Here is a 15,081-nt window from a genome sequence, read left to right as displayed (position 1 = left end):
AATTAAGTGCATTGGTGTATGCAAAGAAAATGGATAATATAGCTTCATTATTTACAACACAAATCCAAAATATAACAAGTAGCAGAAAATATATTCATAGACCATTCTATTCTATATGATCTATTTTAACGTCACAAAAACCAATCTGTGCAAGATAATTCTGACATACTGTTGACATCCTCAGTATCAAAAGAAACCTAACAACTTTATACACTGGACCATTTAACAAAAGAAAAAGAAGAATGTAAAGAATTTTGGTTTCAAGGGGCCCCTCCCCCCTTTCCTTATGTGTGTTTATGATGACCGCGCCTTCCGAAAGGCTTGTTCACTAGTGAAATAAAGAGTCACGGGGGAACAAGGCAGACAGGGGGCCCATACATCACAAACGTAAACCACCAGGAACTTTTTACCCCTGGAAACACCCCTAGTCTCGCATCTCTCCCCCAAACGCACAAAAACAAGCAGCTCGAGGTTCCTCTTTATAATGTCATGCTGCACTATTCTATAGACACATCATAAACAGTTTACCCAAACTCCTATTAAATTCATATTTATTCATAATTTGATTTTATTTAAGAGTTTATATTGCTTTGCAGTGCAAAGGTCATGAATCCCAGAGAAAACTCATATTGATGAAATGTATAAATGACAAATGCATGAATGTAAATGTATTTGTCCAGGCTATATAGTGTAAGTGTCTCTACTACAGCAATCCAAAGATGATGTAAACATTACTATTTTGTTATAAAATCTCTAAATAAAATATAATTTATTTATTATACTTAATATACATAAAATACAACACAAAATATTTAAATTAATGTTATGCAAAATTTAGGGAGTTTGACATTTGAGATAAACTGCAAAAACATGAATTAAAAATCTGCATTGGGCTTGGTTTTCTCAACTGAAACTGAAAAACACCCAACAGGGAGTTGGGCAGCAATGCTGCAAAATGGCACCAGGCGTTGATCTCAACTTCAAGCCAAGTCCCATCCACCTGCTTGCACACTCCCTACGACTCTGCTGTTCACCAACAACTTTTAAAGAAGCTTCAAGAAAACTTTGATCAACAGTGTTGTTGTCCGAGCGTTATGCTAATACCACTTCCTTGACTTCTGAGTGAACCAGTCTCACTAACTTTATTTACACAAATCCTTCTAACACAAGCACTTACCGCATTAAATATCAACGCAAGACGTCTATTAAATAAACAATCATTTTCAACATCAGATCATACTAAAAACTCATTTCATATTAAAAGCTTTGGGAAGGGGGGGGGTAAGTGTGCCTAGTCCTGAATGCTAGACCAAGGCTGCCTTCTATGTAGAGGTAAATGGTCTTTGATAAAAAAACAGCACAGATGGTTCAAAATAGGAAAGGGGGAGAGAGCACACATTGGTAAGGGGTTAAAAAGAGGGGTGGGTGCTCTTAAAGGCACAGTACACATTTAACCTTCACATTCTCAGTATCTTTACATGACATGAGTAGTTTTGCATTGGGTCTCTCTAAATATTTTCTCTTGCTCAATTGCTCTTGTTAACCTTTTACTTTAAAAGAAAATACTGCCTGATTTATGGCAAAAGGGAAGCCCATAAGGAAGCGCTGCCATGCATTCCCTCTCAATCCCCACCCCCTCCTCTCCCGTTCTCATCTCCGCTCTTCTTTCTTTCCTCTTCCTGCTCAGGCAAGCCCTGTATATAGAATGTCATATGAACATACTGACAAGCGCGCCGGCCCGCACGGGCTGCTAGCCTGCAGAAAAAGACTCCCGAATCAAAAATGCATATGTCTGACAGCAACTGAAAGAAGGGAAAGGCCAAGAAAGAGCATACACGAATCAGGAGGAACAAAGGGAGGAAGAGAGATAAAGCAGAAGATAAAAACAGCAAGCAAATAAGCATGCTGGTGGGAGAGAGAGGAGAATTAGAACGAGGTTGCGTCTCGTGCAGCACCGTCAACAGCTTCTAAGAAACTGCGCACAGGTGTTCCCAGCCTCTGATTGGTCGCACCTCCTTCTCCGTAAAAAGCCCTCCCCCTGCCTTCTGTAGTACTACTATCACAAGTGGAGATGGAGAGAAAGGACAGCGAGAAAAGGAGGGAGGGAGCCAGCATGAGAAACAGCGAGCGAGCAAGAGTGGAGTGAGACTGCCTGAGCATACGATAGCAACACATCACAAAATGCTGCCGTTCAAATCAAAACTTAATTTTTTTTTTCTTTCTTTTTGAATTCACTGTGTAAAGATTTAGTCAGACAGACTTTCCTTTGCATGGGAAAATACAATGTTTTAAAGTCAAAACTGTTCGGATTTACAAGAGACTAGCCTGCAATAAAGCATGCATTTCTTTATCCAGAGCGTTTGTTGAACACTATCTGCACTATTATTCACTTATTATGGTGTAGCCTACTGCAAGACAAATGATTTTTTATCAGTAATATATTTTAATCTAATATGCACTAATGGTAATAATCACAATGGGTGTGAACCCAAAAATTAGCACGGTGGAAAAAATAAGTGCAAGTATGAGGCAGCTTTATTGAACAATTATTGTGAGACTTGAGATTTTTTTTATAAAAACGATTTCTCAGAAATCATACTTGGAAATCGACAACCCTAAGAAAAAATCTCAATACCACCAATACACACTTGCGCCTCAACAGGTATTTCCCCCTCTCTAGATATCAGTAAACTTAATAAATGATGTTGTTTAAAATCACACACACACATTTTTTGTACATATATGTTCTTGGGTAGACGATAATCTTAAGTGCCTACGTGTTTTTGCATTAAAACAATAATCCTATTAATGTAATATTTTCTCCTAAATGTCTGTGCGTGACGTCTCTTTTCCCGTTATGGGTTTTTCATATAGCTAATATACAAAGATTTCCGTTCCGTGTTTAAGTGAAACTGGACTCATCTGTTTCTGCATAGTTTCTCACACGGTTTCGACCACAAAAGAAATTCGCCATTGGCACCATGTCAATAAATGTCCATCTGTGTTTGAGCCGTGAGCTACAAAGACCCTGTTGCTTTTGGGATTCTGATAGGTGCTAACAAGGGGAAGAGAGTGTGCATCTGGAAGAAAGGGGGGGAAGGGCCATTGTTACACTTTTATCACCCTGTATTGTCATAAAGGTGTGGCTCTTCCCATTGCCTCTAAATCTCTCTCCTGCCTAAGAACTTCAAAAGTGACCCATCAGGCCAGCCTGTCATACAAATGCAACATTGCATAAAACTGGGAAAAACTCAAGGCGTGAGACACATAGCCGCCCCCCACACAGGTCCACGCACACACTGTTAATGCTTACTCAATACACACTCTATAGGGAACATCCAAATCCACATTTTTTTTAAATAACTACACTTTACCCCTTGCTCCAAACATCAAACTACAATTTTCGCAGCGTGTAGGGTTTGGCCAGTTATATTTTACGTCTGTTTCTTTTTAACAGTGGGATAACTTCAATGAAGACATTTTACTTAGGAAGTTAGGAACACTTACACGCAAAACAATGGGGTAAGTACAAAAGAAGCTTCTCTGACCCTCCACATCCCCCAACCCCCACCCCCTTTCAAAAACATACCAACAATGGTAATTCCACATGCGTTCCAAAACAACACAATACTACTTAAAACAATTCAAATTGTGTGCCTACACAGTACGGAGGTTTTCAAAAATATTTGATTTGGCCAGAGTGATATCTCAGGCAGCTCCAAAGCATACAATGTAACAAAGGGCGAAAGCAACGTATATGCTGACCTAGGGGCGTGCGTTGCTTTTTAACACCCCACACCTCAGAGGCCAGCCCCACAAAGACGTTTATCAAAATGGCGACGAGAAACACTTCCACTCTAATTAACATTTCTAATGCATTTTCCACAATGCTGCTTGTGTTTTGTTTTTGTGTACTAGTATGCTTTTTACTTATATTTTTAATATAAAAAAAATAAAACACACACACAACATCACTAGAAAGCATACTATATGAATTCTACGATTTTCATACACATGAGGAAAATTACCAAGTTCCCCAAAAGTGCAGCAAATAAACACACATGACAAAATGTGCATGTTTATCTATGAAAATAAGCATTCTATATAAAAAATACTTAAACCAGATCATACATTGATTATCTGCTCTAGGACTAGTAAAACTGTTTAAATGATTTTACAATAGCATCAAAGACGTGTGTAAAAATTTATTTCCACCTATTCGTGTTAATGCCCCAGTGCTTTCAAATTGAGCCTTCCACAGAGTACGCCATTTTCTCAATTGCTGACGTTGGTTACTACACTGATGGCGACCACGTGTCACGCTATCAGAGTAACGTGTGTTTTCCACTACTAACAATGTATCTGTCTAATGCCATGAAGATGCATAAAATGCATGTATGCAACAAGACAATAACTACGTAAAGAGTATGATTTTCCAGTTTCATATAAATGAGGGCACTTGTACATACGCATTGCAAAAAAACAGATATGTAAAATCACCACCCATGTCACTCAAAAACGTACATAGCGTAAACGTATAAACAGAACCTAATATTGTTACAGTGTACATAAGAAATATAATTTAGAGCAGCATTCATCACTACGAGCTATTAATTTTTTTACACATGCAAAAAGCCAACACACTGACGAAACAGATTTTTTAGCAGGTTGCAACATTTAAAAGCATTATAGCGATCCAGAAACCAGATTACCAGGTGTAACGGATGGATATGCAAGATTTGTTTAGGACGTAAGAGGCAAGGTTGCGTTAGGTGGAGACGGGGGTTTTATGTTCCACATAAACAGCCTATTCAAGTTCCACAAGCATACATATGTATTTCTGAAGCGAATTAAAGCAAGAGTTGCGCTCTGACATACACGAATACTCAAAACAGTCGCCAAAAATGTCGAAATTTAGACAACAATCCCCAAAACGTGTCAGTTTGTGCAATACATCAAAACACACTAATCGTAAATTTATATAAATGTATATTAAAATCCTCAGAGCTCACCTGCAGCGGTGTAGTGTATAGCCTTAACCCTATCGTACGTTACAAAACGAACGTACTAGCAGCGAACAATGTTCCATAATGGCAGCTTTTAAAGCCATCGAGCAACAAAAGAGAAAACAAAATCTTGTGTTGGGTGAATCATTGAAGCACCGAGGCCTAGGCTTCGCAGTAGGCCAGGGCCTGATCAACAGGGGACAAGTGATTGAAATGAAACAGATACCAGCGTTGTGCATGTTTAGCAATTACGCACGAATTTGTCTAATACAGGAGACGAAAACTGGTCATGAAGCTCAGCAGTAACTATAAACGTAACAGCACGTGGTTAAAAGCTTAAGGCATACGCTACTTAAACATCCAACGCTACAACAGCCACCAGAATCCAATGCCACAAGACGACAAACAATTGTTATCCGTGTGTATGGTCTGAAAAAGTAACAATTATTTAATGGAGCTGGTTTTTAATGCACAGCGACGTCTTCTTGACATTGCACAAATATTTGTATCACCGCCACAACTTGCATAAGTTACATTAAGCTTTTATATACAACAAACAAACAGTTCGGCTATTTAAGAGAAAGTCAAATACCTCTGCTTTTTAGGGACAGAATGCTCGACCTCGATTCGTTTGCCGTGAAGTTCCACTTTACCTGAAAAAGGAAACAAATAAAACATTTTTTCCCTTTTTTTAATACCCTCACTCACAAATGAGGCCATTAGCTTACTTGACTGACACTCACAGCGTGGTAATTTAAACGTAAATTAATACACGTATCAAATGTGTGTCTTAAACCTTTTACAAACGTTTCTGTGCATCTTTCCTGCGTAAAGAGAGTGAGTGTGTTTTTTCCAGCATTTCAAAAACTTGTTTTGCGAAAGGCCTAAACGTGCTTCTGAGGGCCGTGGGGTTACAAAGACTGTGTATTAATAAAAAAAGTGATTAAACTTTAAAAATGAATAAAGCTGAAATATAAAAATTCTTTGCACGCTTTTAAGCTTCAATGATCACGGCCATACGATCGTATTTCGTCAACTGTGGGGATTTAATCCATACGTGTGGGGCTGTTATTATTTGTTGTGCGAGTATACTTGAGTTTTAACAGACATGCAGCGATTAAATGAACAGCTGAAGATGAATTAATCTTGACGGTGACTTTATGTGGTGTATAGTTTTAAGTGGATCCTTGTCAGCATGGCGACCTTCGTGCTATATAGAGCACACGTCACATGCTACATATGTTGAGAACAGTGGAGAGATTTTTTTGTGGTCAGCAAGACAGATGCATCGAATTTTTATGGTTAAAGTCGGCATTTAAGAATGCTACACTTCACAGAGACAAAAAGGTAACGTTAGCTTTAGTATTATGCCTGTTAACTCAACACACGAAACGTGATTCATTTTAGCTCCACTGGCCTATTAGCCAAAAGGGGGAGGGGTGAGACCTGATTCTATAGCTGTGCCGGGTAGGTTGGACTAAACCTACAGACTGATCTTAGAAGAACTACTGTCAGAGCAAAGAAAGTAAAGTCGTGGTTCATACATGTGTACATGAATTGTTCCAGTATCTGCAAACCTTGTATTCTTAAAAGTTCACTATCTTAAGCACCTTTGCACTACAACCTTACATTGCCCTTGTTAAAATAGCAAAGGTAGACACATTGATTCAGTTTCATAATAAACCCAAAATCCATGCAACAGTGGAATTTTAAACAACCAAAATGGTTATGGCAGGTTAACAAGAGTCAGTTATTAAAAGAATAACCAAAGAATTGAACCGGCAACGACAGGCCCATTACAGTCAATTTACTCACCAGAAAATGCTTCAATCGCTTTCATCGCCCATTGGTCGTCCGGGCAATCAACAAACGCATAACCCGTTTTCATGAGAAACTGACCAGAGTATGGGATCTTGAAATCTTCAAAGGTTTTAACCAAGTCCTCCGCGGTCACGTTTTCATTCAGATTTCCAATGTATAGCTTGTTCATCGTGAAAACCTGCAATGCTCCCCCCCAAAAATAGAAGTGAAAATAAAACTTTTCGTTAAAACGCTCCTAATTTTGAAAAGGGACTGAAGCACCCGCAGATAACAGAATCGTGTAGCTGTCACCCGGTTGGAAATAAAAACGAGGGAAAAATCAAATGGCAACACAATCCAAAATAAAAAAGGAAAGTTCGACTAACAGTAACGTTGTAGTCAAATAAAGTCCAGCGGGCGAGTGGTAAATATTCTCCACTGTGGCAACCTCCGCGGATTTCCAGCACGGTGTCGAAACGATATCAATTTGAATTAATCTGATGTTTGTTATGATGGAATAGTGGTACAAATATAGCGGGATCGGGAGAAATTCCTCTCGCTGCCCCTCAACCTAAAGCTGTACCCTGTACTGTCACACAGATCCTACCGCTTGGCGATGGCACCGCCTCTAAAAGCTAGTCGAATTTACTAAATTTTTTTGTTTGCAAAGAAGAGACCACGTGGTCTCGGAGTAGCTAGAAAAGGGGCAGGTCCTTCTATCTCTCTCAAGCTTAGCGCCAGTAGGCTGTGCTTGGAAAGACAGAAACACTCTGTACATTAAGTTGTATATGCTTTACATTCATATAGGTGTACACACATTCTGCCGTTTACTATACGTCCTATGTGCATTATGGATTTTGCCCTTTAATGCACATTAATACATTTTTAATCAAGATTTTAAAGAAACGCAATTTACATACGGGACAATAGGCCAATGGTGACGTTAAAATGTTTATAAGAACCATTATGTAAAAAAGCCCGTTGTAATGCCGCTCGACAGCTCCGATAGTCACCCAAGCCTTATACCTACTGTAGCCTTTAGTGGTCTGACTGCAGCCACTTAAGTTGCAAAGTTACCTACAAAACACGTTTTTCTAACATTAAAACCCATAACCACAAATACACGATATGGTGAGCAATACATCACGACCAAAGCGTTTAAGTAAAATAAAGCATTTCTGCACTGTTACACGTTTAAAGCAAACATCACGACGCGGGGAAATACCCAGTACAAACTTGTTTATTTAATGCATATTTTATTGAAACAATGTGTCCTGTGTGTGTTCGCGAGAACTTGGTGCTGCCAATACAGAACCCAGTTCAAAAGGGTCCCCGAAACTAGAGAGATAAATTTCCAGATATCTCGAAAGTTCACCTCATCCCGCCAAAACCAGGACATGAGAAGGTCCGAAACGGTGGTGTTGAAACAGCTGGGCCTAGTATGGAGGACACCGCCTACTAACAGGAAGTGATCAACTGTTGCTTTGCCTTTGTGATCACATACTGGGAATGTGTCACTGATGTATCATTGCGGAAAATTGTTTAGATACACCTTTAAACGCCAGACCTATCGTTCAAATCGTTGAACGCGGTTAGATGGCAATTTTAAAGCGCTTGACTGTGTTATTTATTGCTCTCAAATTGTACACGTGGCGGCAGTACCAGCTCATTGCGAGAAAATGGCTTCCCGTCCTTCTCTGCAAAAGCGAGGGCTGATTCACATCTCGCCTATTTGGGTTGAAGGAACTCAAAAATAGTCCGCACTTGTTGCTTAATTAAGTGTTTGAGCACACCACCTTAATAAACAGCAGATAATAGAGTGCTTTATTCCTTTTTGATGTTTTTGAGTTTATCGTCTGTTTAAGTCGAGCAGGACGTGCACGTCCAGCAGCAAAAATTGGGCGCAAGCAGAATGCGGCGAGTCAGTTACATTGGCAATGTTCGTTTGTTTTAGGACAAATATAAAAGACATTTACTTGTTTTCTGATGTTATGTTTGCTTGCACGCAGGTTCTCGCAAAGTTTATGCAATGTGTGTAAAGGCCAGTATTGTGCATGAATAGGTCGTAAAATGAGTTAAAACGAGTAACACGTCTTTATTTGTAAGTTCACAGCAAGCATTGGTAACCCAAAATCTAGCAAATGAGTAATTACGGTTATGTGATATTTTGCATAATGGCTATAGTTACAGAATTGTTATCAGACTCCGTCTGTGTAGCCTACATCATTTTTCCATATTTATGTGCTAACTTTATCTGACATGGGCTACAAGATAAAAACTACTGAGCACTAAAAAGGTCACTGATTTGATGACCTCAAACTAAACCTTAACTTTGAAAGAATCCTTCAAATCCTTGCACATATTATATTATATTTCTTAATTTAAAACTCACATAGGCATAACCGAAGAAAGTTAAACCATCTATCTTTGCATGCTGTATTGTGTATTTTCTTTCATATACCTATTACGCTCAAAAGACAGACACTGTTGCAAGGGATGCACTTTGAGGTCCCATGAAGGAATTGGCATGTCAATACAACCCCCTTTGAGTTTGAGGACTCTGAGATTTGAGATTGTGACCTGACCACACAGTGTGAGGGGGATGGGGAGGAGATGGTGTGGGGGTAGGGCATCTCTTTTCTGGGTGAGGGGGACCACAGGCATGGAGCACGCCCAGGACAACAAGTTTATTTAGAATTATAGTTTGATGATGCATCAATGTAACTTTTTCCTTGGCATTCCTTAAAAAGTACTACGTAATAATTTTATTGAAAACATGTGTTTTAGAAACTGTGAGGTATATGACTTTGTATTTTGCTTTCAATTAAATTTGGTGCGGAAAGTTCAGAAAAGCAAAAAATTACTCGGACAATAATGTAGTCTATGCATGTTATTGCTTTTATTTAATCTCTTTTTACAGAACTAATTTGTGTAGCTAAATAATTTCATGAAGGCACAAAACAATCATGTTAAACCTGTTTGATGTAAAGCTCAATGTGAGGAAAAGCCAATGTTTACAGAATGAGGGAAGCCTTTGGTCTGAACCCATATGCCACAGGGCCGTCTCTAGGCCTGATTCTTTTGCATACCTATGCATTCAATAGCACCATTGCGACACATCTGCAAGTTTCTGCTTAAATTTATGTTTTTTTTTAACAGCGAATCAAAACAACATTCAGACCAGAGGTAAGGTCAGTTTTAAACAATACAAATGAGAAATCATAGACTGGTTATCAGTAAAATCATTTTTAATAAACCTTTTTTTACAGAAATAAGAGACCAATCTTACACAACTTTAAAAAAATGTATAACCACGACAAGACCTTGTACAGTGAAAATGCATTCTATGGATATGAATACAACATTACTGATATGGAAATGACCTACATTTTACAGAACAATTACAGAACAAAGTCAGTTTAAAAATGTTTATAGTACAATACACTAACAATATTGTTTTCTTGAGGTAAAATCATGAATTATTTCAAATTAAGGACAAATAAACAAATCACATAATCAACTTCAGGTTTTGCAGAAGGTTTAACAATGATAAAGGCTGAATGATTCAATAGTTTGTTATTAGTTTTGCTTCTTCTGTTTCCCATGATCGTTTATATTTTACATAATAGAATGAAAAGTTCCTATATGTTTTTAAACTTGATTCATTTCCTGGGTTCAATTAAACAATCAAATTTAATTTATTAATAAACTTTCTAGAAGGTTAACATAAGTTGCTTAACATAAATGATTATATATTTGCATACTGTAAATTGTTAAGAATTTAGATTCATATAGTACTATCTATATATTCTTTATCTCATTTAAGTATTAGAAACTAATGAAAATAAGCAGGGAACACATTTAAGATCACATGGATCACAAAAAAAGAAAGAAAATTAAATTGAGTGTCAATCTCAGTTTAGTTTAGGTAGTCATCTGCAGTTTCGATTTATTCTTCGTTTTCTGTTTGAACGTTTTTTCTTCCACAATCATAATGAGAAACTAAATTTATATGGGCTGTTTAATACTTTCTTCTGTATTTCAAATTAATACAGCTGATGCATCTAAAGAATGGGTATTTTTAATCTTTTAACAATTTAAAAAAGTTTAAAAAGGGTATTTTATATATAAAGTTTCTGGTTTACAGTATCCTGGTCTCTTGAAGAAAGCTGAGAATAATTGGCAGTTTTCTATCATTTCCCCTGATGCCACTCCTGAGCCCCTATCTGCTGTCTTTGCAGTAATATACTATAATCTGGATTCATAAAACCTTTGTAATTCCATTTATGCAGTAATCCAGGATGACACATTGTATCGGAACCCATCAGCATATTTAGGGTATTGTTTTCAACTCTTGAAACAGTTTTCTATCTATTACATTGAGTATTAATTGTTTAGAACAATTTTGTCTTCTAAATTTTAAAACAGATTCAAATAAATACAGTTATACACCATCTTTTATCAGAAAGCCTCTGTTTTTTTAAGTAAAAAATATCAACAATATTTCACTTTACTCAAAATTTCAATATCTAACTTCAATAATAAACTTCTAGATATTTTAGACAGTGTTCCAATAACATACTTTGGTTAAATAATGTTTTATAATCTTACAAATAAATTGAGGGTATAGTAGAAGTTAAATAACACATCAAACATTGAAGTATTTTCTATTCAAATGTAACTATTTTAAATAGGTGTTTTACACATGTAATAAAAGCACTTCTAAAAACAAAGAATAAGGACAAACAAGTAGGGAATTCCACTGCAAGATTAATCAGGCAAAATGCAAAAAAATGTTGTGTAAATAGAATGAATGAACATGACTTACAAATGTTTACCTTACATAAAATCAAATAATTAAAATAAATTAAGAAGAAAGAAAGAAAGAAAGAAAGAAAGAAAGAAAGAAAGAAAGAAAGAAAGAAAGAAAGAAAGAAAGGATTTAGTAGAGAATGAACATCAGGTTACAGTGATGTTGAAGTACCTGACTGATTCATATCAGCAGTTCCTCTTTTGTGTTTAACTTCTCAGATATTTTACGTTAAATATTCGCTATCCGTTACGGAAAAACAATGCAACACTTTTTCTGATCAGCTCCGACTTGAGGCCACTATGAGATTTCTCACAAAATGGAGAGGGGAGGAGTGACCAATCAGAGAAGCGTTTCCTCACTAAAGCCGATGACGTAGGTTACACACCCCCGCGCGTGCAACGTGAACAATTTCATTTGGCAGTTCTTGAATTCCCCCCATTCTTTAGGAATATGGTTTATTTCACGTAAATGATAGCACATGTTTACCCACAATAAATATGAATAAATTATACAGTATTGTTTCGAATGGCTGAAACATAAAATATAAAAACAAAATGTGTTCTCTTAACCATGTAAAATATAACGTCACTAAATCCAAGACCTTTTCAAAACCATTGCTTGGATAGACTGGCCTATCAATTTAAACTAAACGGCAATTTTAAGCATCCAATGGGAAACCTTGTCCATATCATTTTTTTGGAAAACTGTGCATTTAACGCACAAAGCTGTCAAAAGTCCAATATAGCAGTAAACTGTTGGTGTCGTAGTGTCTATCAGGGCCACAACTTGCACGTGGCTGCTTCCACCAAGCGGGCATTTTTAGATAATGCACGTCCAAAGACCAAGAGAGTGATTTGCTTTTTTACTGTTGAATTTAAAGTGAACATTGCAATACATTTCTTCTAATGGGTTGAATGTAAAGGATGAAGCATTATTAACTGGATATATTTACATAAGATGGTAATGTAATCATATTTTGAAGGGACGTGACGTAGCACTAATCTTTATTTTATGAGAGGAATTTCCAGACATCTGATAAAGATTGTGTATGCTTTATGCTCCAGATAATAATGAATTTCGTTAACTTGAAATCTTTTTTAGAGTGATGTCACGTGTTACATGAAAACGGCGTCGACTATCAGACATCTCATTCATCTCTCTTGTTCGTTTCTTTTGCTTCAGAGTTAAAAATGTTGCTCAAACGTCGTGTTTGTTAGTAATGTATTTTCAAAACAGCTTCGATGAATAGTCATGCGTGTGAGTGTTAATTTGCAAAGACATTTTTCACAAAGATATTATCAATTTATTGCGACTTATTCATGTGCGCAAAAAAAAACGTATGTAACAAAATATAAAACGCAAAATTATGTTTGAGATGTGTGCTTTATTCGTACAGTGATTCCCACCACACCTACATAATATAACAGAAGTTTTAAGCCATTTGTCAATTGCTGTAATTGTTATTTTCTTTACACCCATGATTACAACAAAGTACTAAGAATGTTATTTGTAACAATACATACATATAAAATATTAAGTCACCCAGTAACATCGATCACTTTAGTTCAGACTGTAAATATATAGTTTAAAATAGTTTCATTTACTGTGCATATAAAAAAAAATGCAACGTCGGTGAGCTACAACATGATATTGACACTTTAAACAATTGTATAAATTAAACAAATAGTTTTCTTAAACGAAAGACTTGTGCCCGTGTCATTAAAGCGAGTATTCTAACGTTAATAATTTGTCCGACAAAATAATTCGCTTTCACAAATTAATAAATTAGATGTGAAGTAGTTCAAGGTTAACCGTTTTAACAATTTAGATATCGCTGCGAGACACCTTTACATCGCACAAACTAAATGCCCAATATTCTTTACATGCTCATTGAAAATGAACAGTTCTGTGTGCTTTAAACTGTGCAGCTGTTTTTAGTTTCTAACGTTCACTCACAACTTCCTCCGATTTCCTTTTAAACGGAAGTCACGGTTGTTTGTGACTTATTTTAATAAAATATTTGTTAAACTATTTATGGACACTACTCCCCTTTTTGGTTATTTGTTGTAATTTAAACTCTTGTGGCTGTGCCCTTGTTCTATCATACTGAGCGAATTAGTTTAGAGTTCTTGAGTTTCTGGTTAGTTTGAATTTATAACGTCCACAGTGACGTCACGAAACGTGAACTTTTACACTCCCCACACACCCCTGCCAGATTTCACGTAATTTGAATGTAATTGTGAACGAAACCATTCACAGAACGCAACAAATGGCTTTTCACAAGGCAGTCACTCAACAAAATCAAAGAAACACATTATCAATTTTTACTTTTCATGTATAGGCAAAATTTATACCATAAAGTTTGTACATGGTGACGTCATCATCAGAGCCTATGTGCTGCTCCCGACTTCAAACGAATTAACACTGTAAAGGTCAGTTAGGTTTGACCACGGACTCTTGTAAAGAACAAACTTGCTCCTGAAATCTGCTTTATTGTTTGTGAAATGAATTTATACAACAATTGCATATTATTCAGAAAGTATAATGACAGCAATCAGTTCATAGCCTATTTATGCTAATTTCTCTATTCAAGAAATTTGAATATCAAATTAAAACACAAAAAGTGGAGTAAGTTGGTTGTGTTCAGTTGTTTTCGTTAAGTCCTTCGGTTTCATATTTGACAATTCACTTTGACTCACTTTCAACACTAATCAAACTGATTTGAAAAAAGTTAGCTCAGGACCAGCAAGTCTGTGAAATTCTAAAATTATATTATGTTTTGTTATGCTTATCAATGTATTTATTGTGACTATTAAAATCTTTGCTGGTCACTATTGTATCTGAATGATTTTAAGTGCTTTGGTGAAACATTTGGTTGGAATGTTATATCATATCATAGATAAGACAAACTCAAATCACAATTTATAGTTGAAATAAAAAGCATGGTCATCTTTTGCAGTTAAAATTAACTGATTTTATGAGGTTTTATTTTGGCTGTAAATGTTTGTGACTGTGTTTTATACTGTTATTGCACGTTGTGTATATTTAAATGAGAAACATTTGAAAGAATTAGTGTGCAGAGAGATATAAGGTTTAAAATTTCACAACTCCATCACAGGATTGTTTGTAAAATGCTTTTAAGTTATTCTAAACAAATGCACTAATTATATTTATCCATTTCCAATGTTCACATGACAGGTAACAATGTATTTCCTTTTTTGTCAACACAAGTATCTATGAAAATGAAATGAGATTATGTTATAAAGACTTATAAAACATTATAGAAACACCCGAAGGCTTGGCATAATAGTGGTAGTTCAGTTCAGAGATTTAATCCTACCCTTTTCCTTACTTGCAAACAATTCATCCTTCAGTCAAGAGGGTGATACTTAGTCATAACACCTTAATGCTGATGATTACGAAGAATGCACAATCACTCAACACAAGGAAAAGGCAACAAGT

General features: G+C 36.3%; 1 protein-coding gene across 1 annotated transcript in view; it reads right to left on the bottom strand.

Moving 5' to 3' along the window:
* igf2bp1 (insulin-like growth factor 2 mRNA binding protein 1) overlaps nucleotides 1-7,415 on the bottom strand; it is a 35,447-nt gene extending 28,032 nt beyond the window's left edge. Inside the window, exons 1-2 of the mRNA XM_057347045.1 lie at nucleotides 6,822-7,415; nucleotides 5,599-5,659 (exon numbers count right to left, since the gene is read on the bottom strand). Of these exons, the coding sequence (XP_057203028.1) occupies nucleotides 5,599-5,659; nucleotides 6,822-6,996 (236 nt within the window). The 5' untranslated portion in view covers nucleotides 6,997-7,415. The remainder of the gene's footprint in view (nucleotides 1-5,598; nucleotides 5,660-6,821) is intronic.
* Between the last annotated feature and the right edge of the window lie 7,666 nt (nucleotides 7,416-15,081).

The sequence above is a fragment of the Triplophysa rosa genome, linkage group LG11 (genome assembly GCF_024868665.1).
Source record: "Triplophysa rosa linkage group LG11, Trosa_1v2, whole genome shotgun sequence".
Lineage (NCBI taxonomy): Eukaryota > Metazoa > Chordata > Actinopteri > Cypriniformes > Nemacheilidae > Triplophysa > Triplophysa rosa.
Note: the sequence above shows the minus strand (reverse complement) of the source record. Positions and strands in the feature narration are given on the sequence as shown.